Genomic DNA, 25,306 nt, shown 5'->3' with positions numbered 1-25,306 from the left:
TCTGAAACTGGTTAACTTTTTGATGCAAGCCTAAATGGGCTTCTTTTAATAAAAGAGGAAGTGAGAAGGATAACATAGACCATTTTCAAATTAGTGGTTTATGACATATTATAGCATCACTCAGTCACTGCTGAGAGGAATTGAAGATATATATGGAACATCATCCTTGCAGAAATAATAAGGTTGCTGTAGTGGTTAGGGTGCAGTACTGTAGGCCACTTCAGCTGACTGTTATCTGCAGTTCAGCGGTTCTAATCTCATCGGCTCAAGGTTGACTCAGCCTTCATCCTTCCGAGGTGGGTAAAATGAGGACCCGGATTGTTGTTGGGGACAATATGCTGACTCTGTAAACCGCTTAGAGAGGGCTGAAAGCCCTATGAAGCGGTATATAAGTCTAACTGCTATTGCTATTGCCCCCACCACTACCACCACCACTGACATTCTTTCAAAAAGCATGAAGACATGGTTTTGCCAGCAGGCCAGAGACCCCAGGGCACTACGGAGCCCACCAAGTAGTCAGTCCAATTGTTGTTATCAGGGTTATCATTATGCTTTGTCAACCATGAAAGACAGGAAAGGGCTTTTGACTATACAGTTAGTCCTCACTTAGCAACTTCTTCTTCATCAACCATTCAAAGTTACAACCATACTCAACAAGAAGACTTATGGACGGTCCTTGAAGTTGTGGCTGTCACAGTGTCCCCATAGCCACAGGATCACTATTGGGGCACTCAGCAACCGCCACACAGTTACAATGATCACAGCTTCCCACAGTCACATCATCACCACTTGTGATCATCACTGCCAGCTTCCAATAAGTCAAAGTCAATGAGGAAACCAGCCATGACCTGCTGTTGTGCTAAATGAGTGCACATGATTCCATAACAACCACAACCTGAACTGTCATTGTACATCAAGGTCACATTTAGTTTCATTGTACAAAGTGGAGTGACAATAAACTAAACTAAACTAAACTAAACTATGGAAATTAAAGAACAAACCAACCTGTTTTATTGTTGATATATTGCACAACAATGGCTGGATGACTCTTCAACTTAAAACCATCTATTTAGTGACTGTTCAAAGTTAAACTGGCACTGAAAAAAGTGACTTATGACTGGTGCTCACATTTATGACTGCTGCAGCATCCCCACAGTCACATGATAAAAAGTCAGGTTTTCAACAACTGGCATGTATTTATGATGGTTACAGTATCCTGGGATAATGTGATTGTTATTTGTGACTTTCCCAGCTAGTCTTCAACAAAGTTTAATGGGCGGAACCTAGATTTGCTTAACAATTGTATCATTCACTTAGCTGCAGTAATTTAATAACTGTGGCAAAAAAAGGCATACAATTGGGTATGATTCATTTAACAATCACCTTGCTTAGCAATGGAAATTGTGCCCCCAATTGTGGTCATAAGTTGAGGACTACCTGTATATGGCAGAGTAAGTTACTAGTGTGGAATTGCCTTTGAATGTTTGCTTGAAACTATAATGAGAACAATAATCAGTCCATCACAATCATGATGTGTCTATTTTAGATATGTAATGTACATATTATTTTGTCCCTTAAGAAGGGGCAACTTTGCCTTCAAATTTAAGCAATCTTGGGCAAAGTGGCTTTTGAAATGGCTGTGGGGGCTTCAATGTAGAGAACAAGTAAGATGTCCTTGATGGAGATATGTAGAAGCTCAGTAGAAAGGAGCTAAAGCAGAATGTCCAGTAACATTTATAAGTGCCTCAGACTGATATTGCCATAATTTACCGAACTATAAGAAGGAAGGTTTTCCCAGTTGCAATATATGGCTGTGAAAGTTGGACCATAAAAAGGCTGAGTGCCAAAGAAGTGAGGCCTTTGAACTATGGTGCTAGAGAAGACTCCTGCAAGTCCTTCGGACTCCAAGGCGATCACACCGGTTAGTCCTAGAGGAGATCAACCCTGACTGCTCTTTAGAAGGCCAGATCCTGAAGATGAAACTCAAATACTTTGGCCACCTAATGAGAAGGAAGATCACCATGACTACGGCCGGGAAGTCAGTCAAGTAATTGGCAGGCTCTGATTGGTCCAGACACAACTACAGTCTGGTAGGAAGAGTCCAGGCTTCCCATTGGTTAACTGTTTTGACAGCTCGACTATATAAGAGCTGTCAGGTTAAAGTGTTGTTATTTGCTGTTAGTTATTAAATAAAGCAGTTGTTCCAGCAATCGGTCTCCATGCCTTCCCTCAGAGCTCAGACTATAGCACTGGCGATGAAGGGGGGATTCTGAGGGAAATTATTAGTGATCTCTCAGAATTACCTCGTAATTAAGAAGCTATGGCAAAAATGACGGCAGTACTCCTTTTGAGGCTTTCGCTGAGGAGAAAGAATCTTGGGAAACATTCATGCTGCAATTCGAATGTTTCCTTTTAGCCCATGATTTTGCTGAAATATCTACCAAAAGGAAGAGGGGATATTTCCCAGAAACATTTTCCATGGCCCAGGCTCTAGGTGCCCCAGCTTCTGTACATGCTGTGCCATGGGACATTTTACTGGCCAGATTGAAGGCACACTACACTCCTCCTCCCTCACGTTTTGCTAGGAGATATTCTTTCTGATTGTGTAGGCAGAAAGAAACTGAATCCATAAACCAGTTTATGGCTTCTTTGAGAAGAGCAGCAATTTGCTGCAATTTCCCTGATTTAGAAGAAGCCTTGTCAGAACAGCTAATTTGTGGCATTATGGGCCTGCGGCTTCAGCGCCGATTGCTGGCCAGGTCCGATTTAAATTTGACCATCACTTTAGATGAGGCAAGAGCGGCCGAACAGTCAGACCTATCCGTGGCTGAAATTCGAAGATTTCAAGCCGCATACAATGAGCCCTCAGCTGCAGCCATGGTCAATCAACTGTTGGCTGAAAATGAGGATGAAGAATGGACAGCTGAAGATGTTAGCCATTTAAATTTGACCGCAAACCGCCAGTGGAAGCCTCCCGCAAAATCTCCTCAGAGGGGCTGCCTTAGCTGTGAAGGCAATCATATGCGATCAAATTGCCACTTCAAGTCATCTGTTTGCCGCCGGTGTGGCAAAATGGGACATCTTGCTTATGTGTGCCACGCCACTCTTCCAAGTCAAGATAAGCCGACCGATCACCCTGTCAACCAACCTAAGGACAGGCGTCCATTCCAGACCAAAGATGATTGCCATGCCATAGACCGAGAGGAGGACAACATGGACACCGTCAATACTGCATCTGTGTGGAGTGCCAGATGCAAGAATTTGTTCATCAGTGTACTGATTGAGGGGATTCCATGTAGAATGGAGGTGGACACTGGGTCTACCAAATCAATTATAGCTTGGGAAACTCTCAAGCGGCTGCTGCCCAAAGTTAAAAAAAATGATTTGGCCCAGGGCAGCTGCTTTTTAAGGGATTACAAAAATAATCCGATACCAATTATAGGCTATGGGATGTTCACTGTGGAATATGGCCAATTTAAAGGATCCCTGCCATTAGTGGTGGTGGATGGACCATGGGCTACCTTAATGGGGTTGGAGTGCTTTGCAGCTTTCGGTTTTTCCATTACAGACATCCATGCCACTGACTGCGCCACTGACTTTGAAGACCTGGCCAGGGAGTTTGAAGAAGTCTTTAGTGAGTCTCTTGGTAAATATAGAGGGTCCCCAATATCTTTTAATCTAGACCCCAGTGTAACCCCCATCCATTTGAAGGCAAGGTGGGTCCCATTCACTCTCCAGAGTAAGGTAGACGCTGAGTTAGACAAGCTACTGCAGCAGGGGGTGTTAGAGCCTGTAGATTATGCTAAGTGGGAGACCCCTATACCTGTCAAATCAGATGGATCCATTAGGATCTGCGCTGATTACAAATCGACTTTAAATAAAGCCCTTCAAGTGCATCCTTATCCTATTCCTATGATGCAACATTTGTTGCATTCACTGAGCAGGGGCAGCATATTTGCTAAACTTGACTAAGCTCAAGCTTACCAATAATTGACAGTGGATGACGCTACTGCGGACACTCAAACGATTGTCACACATTGCGGAGCGTTCCGGTGCTGCAGACACCAGCTTGGAATCTGTGTAGCCCCAGGCATTTTTCAAAGCATCACGGAGCAGCTGCTCCATGGGCTACCAGGGGTGTTACCCTATTTTGACAATGTGCTGATAGAAGCACAAAGTTGGGAGGCTCTGCTGTCTAAACTCAGGGCAGTATTACAAAGATTCCGCAAGGCGGGACTCAAAAAAATCCAAGCACCACATTGGGGTGGAATCCGTAGACTTCCTGGGATTTCACATAGATGCCTGAGACATCCAGCCAACCCCTGCAAAGGTGGAAGTCATTAAAAAGGCTCCAGCCCCGGACTTCCTGGGGGCGTGGCCTGTTGCCGAGGAGGGCTCCACCGAGCTCCTCAGAGATCTGGTCTGTATATCTAAATAAGATCATAGATAGCACCCCTTTTTGGCTAAGAAAGGGGCAGGGAGTAGCTCTGTAGGCTAGGGTCTATTCGTAAGCCACAGCCTTTTTCTTTTTTTGGCTGTGGATAGAGATTAGATCCAGCCGGAGCGGAGCTTTTATCTCCAGCCAGTTCTTCTCAGCTGCCTTTTTTTTTGGCAGCCCCAGACAGGCTAGCCCCCCCCAGGACAAAACAAAGTTTTTTTCAAGCTAGAATTGATACGGGCGGGTCCCACTCCTGTGAGATTTATGTTTTTATTACTATCTTAAATACCAGCACCATTTGTCTTAGAGACTTCTTTGTCTAAATGGATTTCAAAATGGCGATTTCTCTCCGTGGATGATTGATAGTGGATATACTTAGCCGGTTTTACCTTCCTGCAGACCGCTCCTTAACAAAATAAACTCTTCTTCTTTGGAAACAGAGGGGAGCAAAGCGCTGCTTACTTGTGTATTTATTATGGCACCCAGGTCAAAGAAGCGCCTTGCTACAAATGTGTCTAAAGAATTTAAAGAATTTTTACTGGAACCACAGCCTTTGTCTCCTATGCCTTCTACTGGAGAACTTTTAACACAGGAATATTTCTTTAAAATGTTTAATGATTTTAAACAAGAAATTAAGGAATTTGTATTGGAACTATATGATGATTTAAAGTCTAAAGTTAATCAAATGAAGGCGAACACGTTTGCAGCCGTGTCTGCCCTGTCAGATTATTCTGCTGAAATAGAGAACAAACTGGAAAGTTTGGAGAAGGCTAATTTTAATTTGACTACCAATATTCAAATTTTACAACAAAAAATTAGAGACACTGAACAACAGCTTATGATGATAAATTTTAATAGGAAGGCATTTGCAATAAGAGTCAGAGGATTCCGTGAAAAGGAGCAAGAGAATCTGAAACAGACCTTTGCTGAAGCCTTCAGCCATGCGGTGGGAAGCCCGGGACTTAATTTTGATTGGCAGATTCGGAAAATCTATCGCCAGAACTCATTGATAGCGGAACAGCGACAGCTCCCGAGGGACATAATTATACATTTCTCTACAAAAGAATCTAGAAACGCGATTGTGCAAAAGTTTCATAACAACAGTCTCCGAGTTGATGACCAGGACCTGATTGTCTTCAAAGATATACCTTTCCAGATGTTGAAAGCAAGAAGGGACTACACCTTTTTAACTAAAGAGCTTAGGAGTCAACAGATTCGATACAGATGGGAGGCCCCTGCCGGCATCACGGTTACATTTAAGAATCAAAGATTTCGTCTTAACTCTGTTTCGGAGGCTCAAGATTTCTACTGTAGGACTTTGAAGGCGGGACTTCCTGACTCACTTGGAAGAGAGGAGAGACAAGCGGAAGGAGAAGGCAAGTGGCAGGCCATGTGGCTGCAAGATGGAGGGGGTAGCCTTTCCTCCCTCGGAGAAGCAGAAAAACGGAGATCGAGGATTTAGACATTTCCAAATATTCGCCAAAGTTAAGGACTGAATGGGGGTTTGAGACCTCTCTCCGGTAGAAAAAGCGGACTAATTCTTATCAGAAGGGAAAGCTGGGTGAAACTACTTTGAGCTAGATTTTAAATTAACGTTAGCATAAATTTGATAGTGGTAAACATTAGACAAGCAAGGGATGAGGGTAAAATATATGTGGAATGATTTACGCTGCTTAAAGCTTATTAGAACAGAAAGCCGGTTGGGATTATCTTAAGATAGGTGTAAAAAGAATGCGGAATGATTTATGTTGTTTAAATTTTGTTAGAAGGGACTATTTTAAAACAGAAGGTTAACTGACTCTTGCTGAAAGTATTGTTTGAATATGTGGAATGATCCATGCTATTTAACTTTTATTAGAAGGGAAAGTTGGTTGAAATTGCTTTGAGTTAGATTTTAAACAAATGTTAGCATAAATTTGATAGTGGTAAATATCAGACAAGTAAGGGATGAGGGTAAAATGCATGTGGAATGAACTACGTTATTTAAATCCTATTAGAAGAGAAAGTCGGTTGGAATTATCTTAAGATAGAAGTTGATTTCTGTGTAAAGTAATATTTGATCTACGCTGCTTAACTTTACTAAGAAGGGGAAGTTTGGCTAGATTATTTTGAATTACTGTTTGAAAAGGAGGTTAAGAAAGATCATTTACGCTGTTTAAATTTTACTAGAAGGGAAAGCTTGATTACTCTTCTGCAAAGTAATTTGAATATGTGGCATGAACCACGTTGCTTAAATTTTATCGGAAGGGATCATAAGGTTTAGGAAGAGGAACGGGAGAGTCTACAGAAGGTTGGGGTAAATAGCAAAGAAGTAAGAGACGAGAATAAAATATAGATAGAATGATTTATACTATTTAAGCATAGATAAAGATGGGGGGCTGAGATCAACACAAAGAGTGGTTTCTTTTTTTTTTTCTTTTTTTCTTTTCTCTTTTCTTTTCTCTCTTCTTTTTTTCTGTTTTTCTTTCTTTTGACATATTACTTTTATTTTTTAATCCATATGTATACAAGATATTTTAGACAGAAGGTAGTGCCAGGTGTGGGCCCTGGGAAGTCGGGAGGATTAGGGATGGGGATTTGTGGGGGGGGTGGGGGGGTGTTAACATAGTTTTAATAAGAACAAGAATGTATTTATATACGGTGGTTCTTTTTTTTCTTTTATTTTTTTTTCCTTGGTTCATTTTACTTTTATCAGATCAAACAACACTCGAATAAAGGCATACACCAAGGAGGGAGGTAGAGGGAAAGAAGAGGGAGGAGTAAGGAAGGAGTAAGGGGAATGTAAGGAGGGTGTGTGGGGAATAAGGGGAGAAGGAAGGCTTGAGGGGAAAGGGAAGTAGGAGGGGAGTGTTAGAGGGAGAAAGGAAAGTTGGAGGGGGTAGATGGGGTGTATGGAGGATGGAAGGGTTAGGTGGGGTTGTGAATGATGAGTTGTGTTTCCTTTTTTTTGTTCGTTTTATCTCCTTTTTTTTTCTTTTCTTATAGTAAATACCCTGTATATAAGTGATTGCAAATGGAATGTGAAAAATGAATAAAATATATTATTAAAAAAAAAAAAAGGCTCCAGCCCCCACCAATAAAACAGAGCTGCAAGCCTTTTTGGGGATTTTAAACTTCTGCGCCATGTTTTTACCTCACAAGGCTTCCGTTGTGGAACCCTTGCACAGGCTATTGGAGTCTTTCGCAGTATGGAGATAGGGCAGCTGCGAATTGGCAGTAATTGGCAGGCTCTTATTGGTCCAGTCTGGTGGGAAGATTCCAGGTTTCCCATTGGTTAACTGTTTTGACAGCTCCACTATATAAGAGCTGTCAGGTTAAAGTGTTGTTTGTTCATTGTTAGTTATTAAATAAAGCAGTTGTTCCAGCAATTGGTCTCCGTGCCTTCCCTCAGAGCTCAGACTATAGCAGAGGGACTCACTGAAGAAGACCCTAATGCTGGGAAAGATGGAAGGCAAAAGAAGAAGGGGGCGACAGAAAATGTGGTGGCTGGATGGAGTCACCAAAGCCGTTGGCATGAGCTTAAATGGATTCAGGGGGATGGTAGAGGACTGGAAGGCCTGGAGGAATGTTGTCTATGGGGTCATGATGGGTTGGACACAACTTTGCAACTAACAACAACAAGAAATAATGTATAGGTATAGGATGCTCAGACTTGAAAGATTCTGTTATTATAGCCCATCTCAACAAAAATAGTTTTAGCCTTCTTGGGGATTTGATTTCCTGCTCTGGTCAACCTTGTATGGCTGATATCCTGAGGTTCCATATTCCCCCTGGTGATACCTTCTATGAAAGTTTCCAAGAAAATATCTGGTGTTACTGTTTGAAGCTGAGGAATGAGCTCCCAAGCCACCTCTAGTTTTGTGTTCCTTGTCTAACAAAATATATTAAATACAGAAATAAATAAACAAGATCTTGTATACAAGATCAGTGATGGACTGGAGCAGGTGCACCGTTCTACCTCCTGATCCCCCTTTCAACCTTCCTCTGATCCTTCTTTGGCAGTTGCAGCAGGGACAGCTGGCAGCCCTCCTGCTAAGGACCAGTATCCCGGCTGCTGTTTTCATTTTGCCAGAATGCCTCTGGGTCCTTATTTTTAAGGGATTCTGGGAAAAACTGGTGGTTTATTTCTTCCGGAAGAATAAGCTTAGCACTACTGCTTGTTGTTAATTAAAAAGAAAACTAATGGGAGAAACAGGGATCTCTTCAGCAATGTTGCAAAAGCAAGTTAGGCCTCAGCCTATGGATTGGGCTGGTAACAGCAGTTAAATATCAATATAACCTTGTCTTAATGATGTACAGTATGATCTCTTGTTGATGTATATTGTTGACGCATTCCATATTAAGCATGTTTCTCTTGTTTCCTGCAATTTATGTCATACCAAACAGGATTCTGAGATGTTTACACTCTTCCATTAGAAAACTGAAGTAGTAATCAATGCAACAAGGACCAGCAGCAGCCCTCGCATGGGTGGAACATCAATAGGACACAGGAATCCGTAGCAGGAGCATTCCTCTTAATACAAATCATAACAAGCCACAATAAATCTGTTTGGAATAGCTGAGTTTTAATGGCTTTCTGCAAAACCAATCAGGTGATGCTCTACTGAGAAAGTGATAGGTCTACTGAGAAAAGTCCCGAAGATGACACTCCTGAAGAGGAGGAACTTGGAGGAATCCAGGGGTGGGCTGCTGGGGATATGCAGGGGTTCGGGAGAACCTCTAGCTAAGATTCTGTGCAGTTCGTAGAACCCTCAAATCCCATTCCTGGCTGGCCCTGCCCTGCCCTCCCCACCCCTCCCAGGAGTCCCCATATGGCCTGTTTTGGATGCAGGTAAGCGCAGGGCACACACAGAGGCTTGGGAGAATGAAAAACAGGCCTATCACAAGTTTGGGACGGCTGGAAACGGCCTCCGGAGCCTGGGGAGGCCGTTTTCGCCATCCTGGAGGCTTGAGAAAAGCCTCTGGAGCCAGGGGAGGGCAAACCCCTCCCCCCCCTTGGTGCAGGAAGCTGACTAGGCCATGCCCACCATGGCCACACCCAGCCAGCAACCAGGCAGAGAACCCCTTGCTAAAAGTTTTGAAGCCCATCCCTGGAGAGATCCCACCATTCCTCATTTTACAGGGTGAGAAGTCATCAAGAGAAGGTAGACAGGAAAAATAGCCAGATTGTAAGCTATGTAACATTTTAAAGATGACAACCAACCTCTTGAATGGTACTCAGAAGGAAACCAGTAACTAATACAACTCTCAAAGCTTATATAGGAGAACCTGGAGAACCCATCTCTAGTTGTGCTGCTGCATTGAGGATCATTTGGGGTTGTGCATTGCAAATGCCCAGACAAGAGGCGATTAAGACAGGAGGGACTGTGAACAGGGCCTCCCAACAAAGGCAAGTCATAAATGTTGCACCAGATGCAATTGTGCAAAGGGCCTCTTAGCCATATCTAAGGAACCACGAGCCCACAAGTTACAAAATAAACCCATGCAGGATGATGCAATCTAATCTCCAATCAAAGATAGAAAATAACCAAAATGGATGCCATAATCAATCCATCTTGCCAGGATTAAACCCGATCCTGCTCACCATCCAGAATTTAAGAAGGCACTGAGATGGGACCTTCACCTTTGCAATGTGAGAGAATTTTCTCAACTAGACGTCATTGAAGTAGTTAGTGATTGAGTAGGTATCATTCAGAATTAAAGATTCACCTCCAAGTCAAGCTAAGTCCCCTCGTCGGGAGGGAGAAATGGCTGATTCCAAGATAATTGAAACCATGCTATTTACGGCTCTGGTATAAACAACTATTAATCATTGACAAATTAGACCAGGGGTGTCAAACCTTGGCAACTTTAAGACCTGTGGATTTCAACTCCAAGAATGCTGGCTGGGGAATTCTGGAAGTTGAAGTCTATTAGTCCATAGAACATCCCTGCTTTAGACAAATTGTGGTATCCTATAAATAGTGATTGTAAGCAAGAAACATTCACATATACTTTGTATGATCACACTATAAAATCCTCCCCATGTTTGGGACTTTGGAACAGAGTGTGGGACAGGGGTAGGCTTCAAAAATTGCAGCAACAGGTTCGCTGCCCTGTTGCTGGGTGGGTGTGGCCATGGTGGGTGTGGCCTAGTCAGCCTCCTGCACCATGGGGGGGGGGCATTTTTCACTCTCCCCAGGCTAGGCTTTCCTTGAACCTCTGGGAGGGCAAAAATTCCGGAGACCCTCTGGAGGCTGGAACAGGCCCATTTCTGGAATTCTGGAACCTCCAGTAGGCCCATTACCCCTTCCCTGAGCCTCCGTGTGGGCCCTGCACTTACCTGGCATGATGAACGGGTTGCGTGGAGACTCCTGGAAGGGGAGGGGAAGGGTGGGGTGGCATTTGGGGGTTCACTGAACTGGGCAGAATCCTAGCTAGAGGATCACACGGACATTTGTGAACCCCTAGCAGCCCACCCCTGGTGTGGGAGTGTATGTTTTTGATGCAATCAACACCATTTGCCCATTGAATGCCACACTACCCTGTTTCCCTGAAAATAAGACCTCTCTGGTTAATAAGCCCAATTGGATTGTGCTAAAATAAGCCCTCCCCTGAAAATAAGCCCTCCCTTAAAATATTGCAATGCAGCAGCAGCCATGAGGTGACTACACTCGCTCCATCCTGTACCTAAAAAATAATAAGACCTCCCCAAAAATAAGGCCCAGTGCTTATTTCAGGGGGGGTCAAAAGAAAATAAGACCCTGTCTTATTTTCAGGGAAACACAGTACCTAAGAGGTTCCCCTTTTTCCAGGTGTAACACCCCCAGGTTTTGATATTTCAACACCACACACATTTCAACAGTAGCCTGCAAACTAACCTGTTGACTGCGGAAAGATTCATCATTCCATAAATGCAGCCGTTTCTCTAAACCTTTCACAACAGCGGCATCCTCTGTTGATGACTGTGAAGGGTTGAGATTTTTCTTCAGCATTCCATGGCTTCCCCTGTGAAATTGAGACTCGGTTTAACACCTGCTTAAGCACTGAATTAATCCATCAGCTATTCTGAGGGACAAAAACAAGAAGACTCGAAAGTGCTGGAAGCTGACTACTATCTTGGATGGTCTTTGAATCCTGTGATACCTCTGAGTCTTTATAGATCTCCTTTTCCATATTGCTCTATGTTAAAAATCTATAGTGCTTCCACTATGTGGTGCTGGGAATTCATATACAAGCTAATTTACAAATGCTGAATAAATTTACACCAGCAGTACAAATTTAGAATAGAAACAGAATCTAGGCATGCTAGAAAAACCAAGCAATACAATATTATACTAGAACAAAGACCTATTATTGATATTATTGCTACACAGACTTGATTTTTTATTGCTTTTTATGGCTACATGAAAGGCCATATGACTTTTTTTGATTAGAGAGGTTGTCTTGATATATCATGGAATCCTCCTCCTGGATTTGAAGCATGGACTTTTAAAATGTAGAACACAGAATCATAGAGTTGGGAGGGACCTCAGAGGTCATCTAGTTCAACCTCCTGCTCAAGGCAGATGACCTTATACCAGTGATGGCGAACCTTTTCGGCACCGAGTGCCCAAACCAGAACATGTGCACCGGTGATGCATACTGGCCAGCTGGTCTTCAGTTTTCCAGCATGTGCATGTGCATCGGTCAGTTGGTCTTCAGGTATCCGGTGCTTCAGCACATGTGAAGACCAGCTGGCCGGTAAGCACCTGCACGGGGCAGGTGCCTACAGAGAGTGCTCTGTGTGCCACCTCTGGGATGCGTGCCATAGGACCTTGAACTTGTTTGGAGGTTCTAGCAGTGGAGCGCAGCTATCATATACCCTTGACCAAAGATCAGCTGAATAAACCTTGGTGATCAATGGGGTGACAGACGTCGCAGTCAGATTGCCCTCACGTGCCATAGGTTCGCCATCATGGCCTTATACCATCCAAATCAAATGGTTGTCCAGTCTACTTTTGAAAACCTCCAGCGATGAAGCATCCACAACTCCGGAATGCAAGCTTTCCCACTGATTAATTGTTCTCACTGTCAGAAAATTTATCCTTATTTCCAGGTTTAATCTCTCTTTAACAAGCTTCCACCCATTAAATCTTGTCCTGCCATCAGGTGCTTTGGAGAATAAGTCTCTCCCCTCTTCTCTCTAACAGCACCTCAAATACTATCCTTCACTAGGCTAGGCATATTGAACTCCTTCAACAGTTCATCGTACGATTCAGCTTCCAGGCCCTTTGTTGTCTTTGTTTCTCTTCTATACACATTTTCTGAGGTCTCAGCATCTTTTTCGTATCGTGGCGATCAGTTTTTAAAAGCATTTTTTCAATACATCAAACTAAACTAAACCCTCTAAATATTGTGGGACTAGAAACGCCTATGACTTTAATTGCAAATGATGAATTCACACTTATTGCAACAGCACATTTTAGAGTATAATATCCTCTCTTTAGTCAAGCCAATTTCAGGGAACAAAAAAAGCAAAGATGATCCAGAGGTAAACTTCAGATATGAAAAAAAAAACATAAGTAAAACAGTAATCTGAAGAAGAAGGAAAAGAATGAAAGGGAGAAGGAGAAGACAGAGAAGGAGGAGGAGAGGAGGGCTGCTTTAACTTGCTGAGTGAACAGATAGCCAGAGATCAGTATATTTTGACTGACTGATCATTCAAAGTTTGCATTACTTACATGGCAGGTGCACATTTAGGCAGCCCCATGGCATTTGTTGGGGGTGTAGAAGGAAGTGCAGGTAGAACAGAACTCAGGAAAGCTACAGGATTCTGAATCCGACCCGTAGGAGAGAGAGGTGTAGGAAGCACATTTTGGGGATGGAACTGGTTCATGTTAGACACAGAGAGAAGAAGTGGTGGCAACACATGTTCTCTGGGACTTGGAAGAGGCTGCTCCATTTGGTTTGTCAAACCTTCCAGAGATTTTGATTGGGCTGGTGGAGGAGATGCGAAGAGGTTTTCTTTCTTCGTTGTTTTCTGGGTTCCTAGAGGTACGTTGCTGAAAGAAGACACAGAGGAGCTAGAAGGGCTGCTGCCTGCTGAGGTGTTTTGAGATGCCAGGAACTGTTTAGGTCGGGTGTATGTGAATGTCTGTGTAGAAGGAACCTTGTTCTGCTTGTATGTAGCCGATGAAGGTTGCTTCTGGTGCTGATGCTGAATGGGCAAAGTAGCAGATTTTCCTGGGCCAGTATTGAATAATGACTCTGGTGGAACTGGATGAGATGGTTGATGGATTTGCTGTTGCTCAAACAACACCTGACTGTGTAGTTGTTTTAACTGGGTGGCATCCCTGTATCCAAAAAATCAAAATAGATACAATTTATAATATAGGGTGCTTGAACAGGCTGTAGGCTCTACTTTTGAAACCAAATCGAAATTATATATTTTTCCTTGCATTTCAAAGCCTTTTTAGGGTAAGTAAGACCTGGAAGAAGGCACAACAAACAATCCAAAATCTGAATCCCATGTACTACAAACTGATTATTTCTCCACCTACAAGGACCTTATCAATTCCTTCTAATGAAATACTTTTCATTTTTTTTTTCTTTCCAGCCAAAAGTCTATTAATCAAAAGACACGGTACACCTATTTCGTCTATTCTTCTGCCCCTTCGTAGAATTTCAATAGTAAGAATGTAAAAATATGAGAAAGGCAATGGAAGAACATAAAGGGGTTGCATCATAATTGAATCTCACAATATTTTTTTGTGAGTGAGATAAGCAGGGACATCTACTGGGGGTGGTGGTATTAAAAGAGTCAAGGTGGCAGCCATGACTGGGTTATCAAAGCATCCCCTTCTTTATGTGTGTTGTAAATGACACATCAATAAAAGGGTGGGACTTTGATCACACAGCCACAACTGATTTTTTTAGAGGCAGTCACAAGAAAACTTCACCAGAAGCACCCTAGCTTTTCCTTTGTAGGTATTCTTTATTCTTTGGGTATTACCAAAGAATCTGGAGACCTAATATTGTTGTACACCAGGGATGTGCAACCTTGAGAACTTTAAGACCTATGGGCTTCAACTCAATTCTCAAATTCCAAGAGTTGAAGTCCACAGGTCTTAAAGTTGCCAACGCTGGACATCCCTGTTCTATAGCAAAATAATATTTCCAGATTGACGATACACTTCACTTGCTGCAAGCTTGATGCTTAAGTATTCATTCACAAGTAACTTCTCTATTACTCTGCGTTCTGATTGACTTCAAATGTACAAAGATAGTGAAGAAGTTAGGAAACAAAGAGTAATAATCTATCTCTCTCCTCCCCCCTCCCCAGGTGCCCAATGATATATTCATTGTATGAAGTAACTAGAGATAAATTGAACTTATAATGGGATGTCCCTCCAGCACTATATATGTACCAACCAGTATTTTCTTACTTACAGTTTAGGTTTAGCCAGGACAGGGGGTGGCTCTTTGGAGGGTGAAGAGGGCTCCTGATGTTTAAAAGCCTGTCCGTTGATTTTATTTGGAAAACTGTTTGGTCTGGCTTGATTTTTAGGTCCGCTTCCATCTTCTGATGACGTTTCATTTCCCTTCTCATCCTCAGGGAGTTTAAAGTGCACACGAAGGCCAATTTTGGAACTTGATCGGGGCTCATTGTGATTTACCAGAACGCTTTCCAATTTAGGTTTTGTGGGGTTATCTACCAATGAAAGAGAAGGGGTAGGCGCCAAAGGCTGGTGTTCAGAAGCCACTAGACTGAGAGAACTTATGGTATGAAGAGCAGCATTACTTGTCTGGTCCACAGGCCCTACAAGAGAAGTATTGCTTATTTATGTATTTATCCAAATTGTCCATCTTGCCGAAGGTGATTCTATGCAGCTTACAGACATTGAATAACATGCAGTATAAAACATTAAAACAATAAAGATCTTAAATTTAAAAAATCAATTAAGATAAAAGTAAGCACAATGGAGAGGGAGGGGGCAAAGTGCACACGTGGAGGAGGTGAGGTGTTATCTACTCCATTAGCCACCGCCAACATGCCACAGCCCCATTAGGGACCTAGGCTAGTTGGCAGACATTGTTTTGGCCCACAAGAGGAGATTGTTGAGAAGGAACCTGGGTCACTCTTGGAGTCTGGGGAAGGCCCTGATGAGGGCTCTGCATTGGAGGCAGAGATGGGGCCAGGGCCGTCTAGCAGTTATCAGCTGCCTTTGGAGTCGGACATCAGTAGGGCAGAAGAACAGCTGGAGCCTGTTCCCAGTGTGCACATGCGCAGAGTTGCCAGGCGAAGGGAACAGCTAAGGAACAAGGGTCGACTTGGGTGTAAGGCCATAGGTGGATGGTGAATGCCCCCTCCCACAGGGAATTAAAGAGGAGCGAAAGGGGAGGGGAGTTTGCAAGAGACAATTAGTTCACTCCTGCATTCTTGCCAAGTATTGTGACATCTTAAAGATATCAGCCTGGCCATTCTCCAAGCCTGATAAAGGTTGGTAATTGTGAACTATCTTGAAAGACTGTGGGAGAGGAAAGACTTTGCTGGAGAGAAATTCACTGTAAATTAAATAAAAGGGATTTATCGGGACGAGGACCCAGCTTTGTGATGCTGGGGAAGCCTAGGTCAGAACAGTCATGTTTTCAAGGCCTTTTGACCCATGCCAGGAAAGGCTCTTATTCTGGACTTCCCCAGCTGAAATTCCTTGGCTGAAAGGGTTGGCAAGCATGCCCCTTCTGCCAGCACAGGTAGGGCAGTCTAATTCCATGGGGGGTTTGTAACCTGGGCCTATGTCCTGAAGGGCTTTAAAGGTGATAACCAACACCTTGAATTGTCCTCAGAAGCAGAATGGCAGCTGGTGCAGTTTGCAGAACAGCATGTAACATAGGCAGGGATGAAATCCAGCAGGTTCTGGACAACCAGTAGCGGAGGTTTTGAGTAGTTCAGAGAACCGGTAGCAGAAATTTTGAGTAGTTTGGAGAATCAGCAAATGCCACCTCTGGCTGGCCCGAGAATGGGGTGGGAATGGAGATTTTGCAGTATCCTTCCCCTTCCACGCCCACTAAGCCATGCCCACAGAACCAGTAGTAAAAAATTGAATTTCACCACTGAACATGTGGGCCCCAAGATCTGTCTCCTTGTATTATTATGCTTAAACATATCAATAGCAACAGACAAAAATAAATATTGTTGGGTGATTATGCAAACAAAAATGTACATTTTGGGCACAGATAAGAATATTGAATTGATCCAAGGGCATCCACAGAGGAGAAAAAAAGTCAAGATGACATCTATGATGGTGTGACTGAAGTCCCATCTTTTTTTTAACATGTGTTGTTGCCCCTAGGTCAATATAGAGGAAGCCCCTATTGATCTTGCCAATTTTCATTTGACCTCTTTATTTAAATATTTTTTTTAAAAAAGTTATCCATTATATCATGCCTACCCATTGTTTGATTGCAACTTTTCCTAAATTGAAAGCATTTGTATGCAATTTTCTAAAAGTTTTTTTCTAAAAGTAACTATGGTTTATTTGCATTTTCCATGCACATTTTTTTCCCTAATGGCTCTTTCACAAATACATGATTTCTTCTGCAATTTTTTAATTGGAGAAAACAGTCTAGCAGGTACCTCTAATTGCTGCTGATGGAGCAACTGTTTTGACAGATTGTGGTTGGGGAGCATTTTTCCCCTCCACTCATTTTTTTTCCTCCAGTGCCATCTGTGACCCAAATATATAAATTAGATCAGAAGATGGATACAAATTGAATAATCAGCGAGAACTGAAATACTCTGACTCCTTAGAAAGTAGGATCGTTGTTGGAAACAATAGACTGAGAGCAGTCTGTAGCTCCCTAATCCTATTGACGCTATCTGGGAAACGAGTGAAACATAAATCAAAGTTGTTTATCCTAATTGAAAGAAAAATAGGTGGATCCCTTATTCTCTCTCCAACCAAAAAAAGACAAAAGAATTCCATGGAAATATGGATAATGACCAATGTTTTAATCAATCGGTTTAGTGTTGACCTATTTTCTTTTGTTTCGTGCTGCTGCAATTTTGGGGTCAACCATTTGCACAAACCTCTTTCTGCAAAACAGTTTCCACAGTTCTGGAAACATTTACTGAAATCTGAGTTAGGGTCAACCTTTTCTGAAATGGAAGGAAAGGCAGAGAGGCACTGTTTCTATATCCCAGAATGTCAGGGATGATTTGATATTGGCAACACGTACTAATGACTTAGTAACTCGATTCACACTAAACCACAGGATGGTATGTTTGGGGTTGATTGGGTTTATTTTAGTTCCAGACTTTATGATTTATTTTAAAAAATGGTTTTATAGCTTAGCACAGCATGTAAACATGGTTTAATAAAGAATGACTTAGTGTGAAGGGAGAACTCAAGAGTCAGTTTGTAATCTTTATTTTTAGACAGTGTCTAAATTGTAAACTTCACCTGGCTTAAAATCTGAACTTTCACTGAAACAAATATTCCTGTTTATTTCCTTTATTTTAGTAATTGGCTAACTCTTGTTGGACTATAATCAGTTATCTATCTATCTATCTATCTATCTATCTATCTATCTATCTATCTATCTATCTATCTATCTATCTATCTACCTACCTACCTACCTACCTACCTACCTACCTACCTACCTACCTATCTATCTATCTATCTATCTATCTATCTATCTAAATGACTGTGTGTATGTTCCAGCATAACTCTGGAACACCTTGAGCAATTGCAACCAAACTTGGTACACAGATGATTTACTCTCCGGAAACAAATACTGTGGGGGTAAGACATCCCTAACACCCCGGGATGTGTGTGTTTTGTTCTACTGTACTGCTGTAAAATGGCTTCTACTAAACAGTGGAATTGCCATAGTAACAGCTTCACAGTACTCCACAAGGGGGCTGCCTCTGGTAAGGGGGAAATTCCAACATTAGAAATTACGTTTGGTCCAGACATTTTCTCCTTATAAATAAATATATGGACAATGGTGGGTTATCAGCTAGTTTGTAATAAAACTTCCACTAAATACACTATATTGCCAAAAGTATTCGCTCACCCATCCAAATAATGAGATTCAGTTGTGAGCGAATACTTTTGGCAATGTAGTGTAACTTCTAATCAGAAAGAACCAAAATGTCAAAAATAAATAACCAGGGAGTCATATATGGTTGACTAAAGTTCTTCTGAAATCTAGAACTTCCTCCCTCCTTCCCTTCCTAGACATTATAAAATGATTAAAATATAAGGAAACAATTAAACAAGGCTGTTAAAATGGATTTGTTTATTTATATTTCAGAAGCTGTCCAAATCAGCGGTAACCATGGCTACCACACAAATTTAAAAACAAACCCAGAATACATTTTTGAAAATCCTAACATGGGGGGACAGGCATATTATACCATAAACAAACCTAAAATAGCTGAGTCCAGGATGAGATGCATCCCAGCCCAGGATCTGGAAAAGCCAGGTCTTCAAGGCCTGTTTAAAGGGTATTGGGGATGGTTGAACATCTGTGGGGATGTTGTTCCAGGGGACAGATGCCATGAGAAAGAAGGCCTGCTTCCTTGGCCCATCAGATAGCATTGCTGAAGAGATAGGTCCTTAAATTGGTCCCCAGCGTTTCAGGATGTGTGGAAACAAGGAAAAGTGGTGTCTTTTGGAACCAGGATCAGTGCCTGATTACACTAAGTTTTGAAGACTGAAGGAGGGACGCGACAACCAGGATGAACAACTAACTGCTTTATTTACAAGAACTAAGACAGCGATTCAAAGTGGCGCGGTGCACGCCAAGGTATTTATATTAACAGTACAACCAATAGGAACCCGGGACTTGGACAGCAACTGCTGTCAAGTCCCCGGGCCAATCAACTGGTAACTTCGGCCGGCAACAGCTCCTGCTGCGTCCCGGCCAATCAGGAAGCAGCAGGCTGTTGCTGGCCTCCAAGAAGGTGCTGAACTTGCCGAGCCTAATTTACATGACTCATTAATATTTAACAGCCCTTCCCCCCAGTTCCGCGCATGCTCCCCGGGTGGAGCATGCGTAGTCCTGTAGATAGGCGGGGCGGCGCCGGACCCGCCCCGACCTTCGCAGTTCCACGGGAGTCGTCGGCGGAGGTGGACCTCCTTGTCGTAGCTCCTCCCGGAAGGGGGTGTAGCTCCAAGGCACGCCCTCTCGAGAAGGCCCAGAAGGCGGGCTCAACAACGAGGGTAAGCAGGGACGAGGCGGCGTGTCCACAACAACAGAGTTAGGCATGGGAGGAGAGTCACTGGGGAAGGCAGGAGCAATAGGTGGGGCCTGTTCTGCGGCGGCTTGAGAGTTCAGTTGGTGCTCCCTGCAGGGGGAGCTCGGGTAGGCTGGGCCTGGTGTGGTGAAGGCCCGAGAATGTACTTCTTCGGTTTGAGCTCCAGGCAATTGAGAGGCGAGGCCTGGTCTGGCGAAGGCCTCAAGTGGCAACCCCGGAAGGGCGGTGTTGTCTGCAGCAGAGTCCGGGTTGCCGGCCGGTGGCGGGAGGCGCCTCCTTAATTGATCCAGGTGGCGCCTCCATTGGGATCCGTCAGCCAGTCCGACCCTAAAAGAACAGGAGCCTGTCAGGGCGGTTACGGTGGCCGGAACCCATTGGGTAGCCCCTGAGAATGCCCGGGCCCAGACTGCGTCCCCCAGTTTGAACGAACGGGGAGGGAGAACCCCCAGGTTGCTCGGCTGATCCCCTGAATAGAGCGGGTAAAGCCTATCCAGGGGAGTCCGCAGACGCCAGCCCATCAAGAGCTCCGCGGGGCTTCGGTTGGTCGTTGGGCAGGGAGTGGAATGCTGGCTTAGCAGGTAAGCCGCCACTCTTGCCTGCCAGTCGCCCCGGTCCATGCGGCCCAGGGCCTCCTTCGCTGAGCGGACTGCCCACTCCGCCCGGCCATTGCTGGCCGGGTGGTACGGGGATATGGGCGCGTGCCGGATCCCCTGCTCGGCCAGGAACTCCTGAAATGTGGTGGACATAAATTGGGGCCCATTGTCCGAAACTACTAGGTCTGGCAACCCGTGGGTTGCGAAGAGCCTTCTCAAGGCCCGGACCGTCCTCTCGGCCGTTGTGGAGGGCATCAAAACCAGCTCCACCCAACGGGAGTAGGCGTCCACCACAATCAGGAAATTCTGGCCATGGAAGGGACCAGCGAAGTCGATGTGGAGGCGTGACCATGGGCCTCTCGGAGCCTCCCACTCACGAGCAGGCCCGGCGGGGGGGTTGGGCCTGGACTGTTGACATGGGGTGCAGCGGCCTACATAGGCCGCTATCTCTGAGTCCAGCAAGGGCCACCAGACATAGCTACGGGCCAATGCCTTCATCCGTGCTATGCCGGGGTGATCCTTATGGAGCAGAGACATAACTTGTGGCCGTAGCGCTTCGGGGATCACTACTCGATCCCCCCAAACGAGGCACCCCCCGTGGAGGGAGAGCTCCGCTTGTCTAGATTTAAAGGGCTGGAAGCCCTCTGCCACCTTATCTGTGGGCCATCCCCTCAAGACCCAGGAAGCGACCTGGGAGAGGATTGGATCGGCCTTAGTGTAGGCCGCGACATCCGCGGCAGAGATGGGGAGGCCGGAAGACGCGATGGTGAGAATTGAGAGGCAGGGCACGGGGGCGGTATCGGTCTCCGGCAAGGGGCAGCGACTCAGGGCATCAGCGTGCCCTAGCTGCTTGCCCGGACGGTACTGCAGCGTATACGAGTACGCTGCGAGGAACTCCGTCCATCGAGTCATGCGGGGGGAGAGGATGGGGGGGTCGGCTTGTCCCCCGCCAGAAGCCCAAGGAGTGGCTTATGGTCGGTGACAAATGTGAAAGGCCGACCATAGAGGTAATCGTGGAACCTCTTAATTCCGGACACTGCAGCCAGAGCCTCCTTGTCGATCTGGCTGTAATTACGCTCCGCGGAGGAGAGTGTCCGGGAATAAAAGGCCACGGGGGCCTCCGAGCCATTCGGGAGGACATGGCTCAGGACCGCCCCGACCCCGTAGGGGGAGGCGTCACACGCTAACGTCAGGGGCATCCTGTCATTATATTGAATCAGGACTGCCGCTGACGTCAGAGTTTCTTTGACAGCCGCGAACGCATGCGCTTCGCGGCTCCCCCAGCGCCAGGCCGCGGATCGGTCGAGCAACCGATGAAGCGGCTCGGCTAGTGACGCCTTGTGAGGTATGAAGGGGGCGTAGAAATTCAGGAGCCCTAGGAACGCCTGCAGCTCCGCCTTGGAGGTGGGTGCTGGGGCGTTCCTAATGGCTGCAACCTTTGACGGTGTGGGGTGGATGCCTTGGGCATCAATCATGAAGCCCAAGAATTCCACCTTAGGGACAGCAAACGAGCATTTGCTGCGTTTAAGTTTTAGGCCCGCGCCCCTGAAACGACTGAGGACCTTCCTGAGTATTTCGATGAGTTCTGAGCCTCTCGGCTGGAAGCAGCGATCAGAACGTCATCGAAATACGGTACAACGCCCGGTAGCCGCTCCATGAGGCTCTGGAAGATCCCCGGGGCTACGGAAAGGCCGAATTGAAGGCGGCAACAACGGAAAGCCCCACGATGGGTGACAATGGTCTGGGCAGCCGCCGCATCGTCATCCACCGGGAGCTGTTGATAGGCCTGCGCCATATCCAGTTTGGCGAATGTGCAACCCTGCCCCAGAGAGTGGAGCAGGTGTTGCACTACAGGGACTGGATAGGGGTTTGCCTGAAGGGCCAAGTTGATCGTCGACTTGTAGTCGGCGCAGATCCTCACCGACCCATCTGGCTTGATTGGGAGGACAATGGGTGTCTCCCAAGGAGAATGATCCACGGGCTCGATGACTCCCTGCGCCAACAATTTATCCAGTTCGGCGTCCACCTTGGCCCTCAAGGCAAAGGGCACCCTGCGGGCTTTCAGCCTAATGGGAGCAACCTGAGGATCGAGGCTTAAAGAGATGGGGGTGCCTTTATAGCAGCCGAGCTGGCCATCGAAGACATCAGCAAATTCTTTTAATATGTCTTCGATGGAAGAGGGGACAACCCGATGCACCCCCCCAATGGACAACCCTAGGGCTGGGAACCAGTCCAGGCCCAAGAGGGCCGGCAGGTCGTCCCTAACAATTAGGACGGGCAGTTTACCTTGGAACGGCCCATAGCGAACTGATATAGGGAAAGAGCCTAGAGTGGGAATCAATTTCCCTTGATAATCCCGCAGGGAAACCTCAGAGGGCAACAACCGGCTCTGGGGAACTTTGGGACAGAGGCGGGAGAAAAGGGACCAGGGCAGGAGAGACCGGGAAGAGCCGGAGTCCACCTCCATCCGGCAAGGCTGACCTTCCAGCTGGACGGAGGCTGCGACCTTCCGGGCTCCCACAGCGGCTTGGTTAGCTACACAGTCAGGAACAGGCGGCTGACAGGTGGAATAACAGTCTTCGGACCGCCGCGCGGCCCGCGGCTGCTGGCGGCGCGGTTGCGCCTGGGATCGGCTCGAAGGTTGCAGGAATGACGGTGCCGGTAGGAGGGCCCTGCAGACTTTAGCCAGGTGGCCTTCACCCTTGCATCTGAGGCAAATAGCGTTTCGGAAAGGGCAGGCCGTGCGGGTGTGACGGCCTCCACACCCACGGCAAGGCACATTTTGCGCTGCGGATTGCGCTGTGGACTGTGGCTTGGGCTTCCGTTTAGGCTGTGCCCTCATTTGTCCCACAACGTCTTCCTCCTGGTCATCAAAGGTCAGCTCGTCCTCAATCATATGGGTTTGCGTTGGTGGCTCTGGAGGTGGCCGTTCCGGCGTAGCAAGCTGTAGCCGCTCAATATCGGCCGTGGACTGCTCCGAGAGCTCGGCCGCTCTGGCAGTCTCCACGGCCTGGAGCAAGGTGATCTGGTGGTTCCGGAACATGCGGCTCCGCAGGTTGACGTCGCGGACCCCGCACACAAACTGTTCCACCAGATTCTCTTCTAAATTAGAAAAGTCACACTGAGCGGCCACCGTACGCAATGCCTCTAGGAATTGACTTATTGATTTGTTTTTCTTCTGGACCCGGCGGCGAAAAGCAAAGCGGCGGGCGATGACAGATGGGGTGGGGGCGTAGTGATTTTTCAATCTTGCCATAAGTTCGTCCCACCCCAGCTTGTATGCTGGTCTCGGGGCGGCCAGGGCTCTTGCGGAGGCGAACATTGAGGGTTCGCAGCAGGAGAGGAAGAAGCTGCACTTTTCTTCCTCGGTTTGAGCCTGGTTTTTTGATGCTATCAAGTAGCACTCAAACCTCTCCATAAAGCCCTCCCAGGATTCTCCGGCAGAACCAAAGGGGGCAAACGGAGGAAGCGCAGAAGTCATCTTGGTGGCTGAGAGACGGATGGAGAGAATGGAAAAAAAAAATTCTTTCCTCTTCCGAGCAGTGTTCGTTGCCGGCTTTGAGCAGCGGCAGCTAACTATCTCTCTCTCTCTCTTCACCCTAGTGTCGCGGAATCGCTAATCCCACCCTCGTCGCCAGTTTTGAAGACTGAAGGAGGGACGCGACAACCAGGATGAACAACTAACTGCTTTATTTACAAGAACTAAGACAGCGATTCAAAGTGGCGCGGTGCACGCCAAGGTATTTATATTAACAGTACAACCAATAGGAACCCGGGACTTGGACAGCAACTGCTGTCAAGTCCCCGGGCCAATCAACTGGTAACTTCGGCCGGCAACAGCTCCTGCTGCGTCCCGGCCAATCAGGAAGCAGCAGGCTGTTGCTGGCCTCCAAGAAGGTGCTGAACTTGCCGAGCCTAATTTACATGACTCATTAATATTTAACACTAAGCTACTTTTAAAACCATTAAAATAAAATAATAAAGAGTCGAGGTGGCGCAGTGGTTAGAGTGCAGTACTGCAGGCTACTTCTCCTGACTGCTGCCTGCCTGCAATTTGGCAGTTCAAATCTCACCAGGCTCAAGGTTGACTCAGACGTCTATCCTTCCAAGGTGGGTAAAATGAGGACCCAGATTGTTGGGGGCAATAGGCTGACTCTGTAAACCACTTAGAGAGGGCTGTAAAAAAGCACTATGAAGCAGTATGTAAGTCTAAGTGCTATTGCTATAATGCAACAATAAAAAAACTTAATAAAACTGAACGTCTGATTAAGTTGCTTACATTAAAGCCTTACCTTTAACAATTAGATGAGCTGAGCTGGAGACGGTCCCATATTTATTGCTCGCCGTGCATGTAAAACTTCCTGAATCTTCTGAAAAGACTTCAGCGATGACCAAAGTGCAGATCTCCTCTGAAAACCATTGTTAAGAAAGTTAGAGGTTTTTCATAAAGCATGAAATAACCCTTCAGTCAACCATATCATAGCATGATCTCTAGATAGTTCATGCCACAATTTCCAGACAGTGTATTGAAATGATACGAATTACATTCCAACAGGTCTCACCTTTTGCACAGAAGCTCAAAACAGCTTACCTAAAGCTCCCTCCTTGTATTTTTCTCCCATACCCAGGGGTGGCATTCAGTGGTTTGGACCGGTTCGGGCAAACCGGTAGCTCTGACGATCAGCTGAGAGCGAACCGGTTCTCTCTGGCAATCAGGTGGGCCCGCCCGACCGCCCCTGTGCTGTACTGACCTATATTTCCTTTGTTTGAAGCCCACCTGATAGGCGTGGCAGAGCGGATTGCCTTGCCTCAGCTGTTTTACTCACTGGGGCAGTAGAAGGTAAGTTTCTGAGCTGTTTTCAAATCTACTGCACGCATGTAGTGTGCGTTTGGTGCATGTGTGAGCGAAGAGAGCACTCAGTGAACCAGTTGTTTGACCGGTTGGATCCCACCACTGCCCATACCAATCCCATGGGGTAGGTTGGGTTGAGAAAGAGTGACCAGAACTTGGATGACCCCACTCAGACATAGAGTGGGGACATCCAGATT

At 45.8% G+C, this 25,306-nt stretch overlaps 1 protein-coding gene across 1 annotated transcript in view; it reads right to left on the bottom strand.

The window, feature by feature from the left end:
- The window catches only part of MYPN (myopalladin), a 68,881-nt gene that overhangs the window by 20,989 nt on the left and 22,586 nt on the right, over window positions 1–25,306 (bottom strand). Inside the window, exons 8-11 of the mRNA XM_032232236.1 lie at window positions 24,550–24,666; window positions 14,849–15,218; window positions 13,141–13,752; window positions 11,299–11,425 (exon numbers count right to left, since the gene is read on the bottom strand). Coding sequence (XP_032088127.1) covers window positions 11,299–11,425; window positions 13,141–13,752; window positions 14,849–15,218; window positions 24,550–24,666 — 1,226 coding nt within the window. The remainder of the gene's footprint in view (window positions 1–11,298; window positions 11,426–13,140; window positions 13,753–14,848; window positions 15,219–24,549; window positions 24,667–25,306) is intronic.

The sequence above is a fragment of the Thamnophis elegans genome, chromosome 15 (assembly GCF_009769535.1).
Source record: "Thamnophis elegans isolate rThaEle1 chromosome 15, rThaEle1.pri, whole genome shotgun sequence".
Classification (NCBI taxonomy): Eukaryota; Metazoa; Chordata; class Lepidosauria; order Squamata; family Colubridae; genus Thamnophis; species Thamnophis elegans.
Note: the sequence above shows the minus strand (reverse complement) of the source record. Positions and strands in the feature narration are given on the sequence as shown.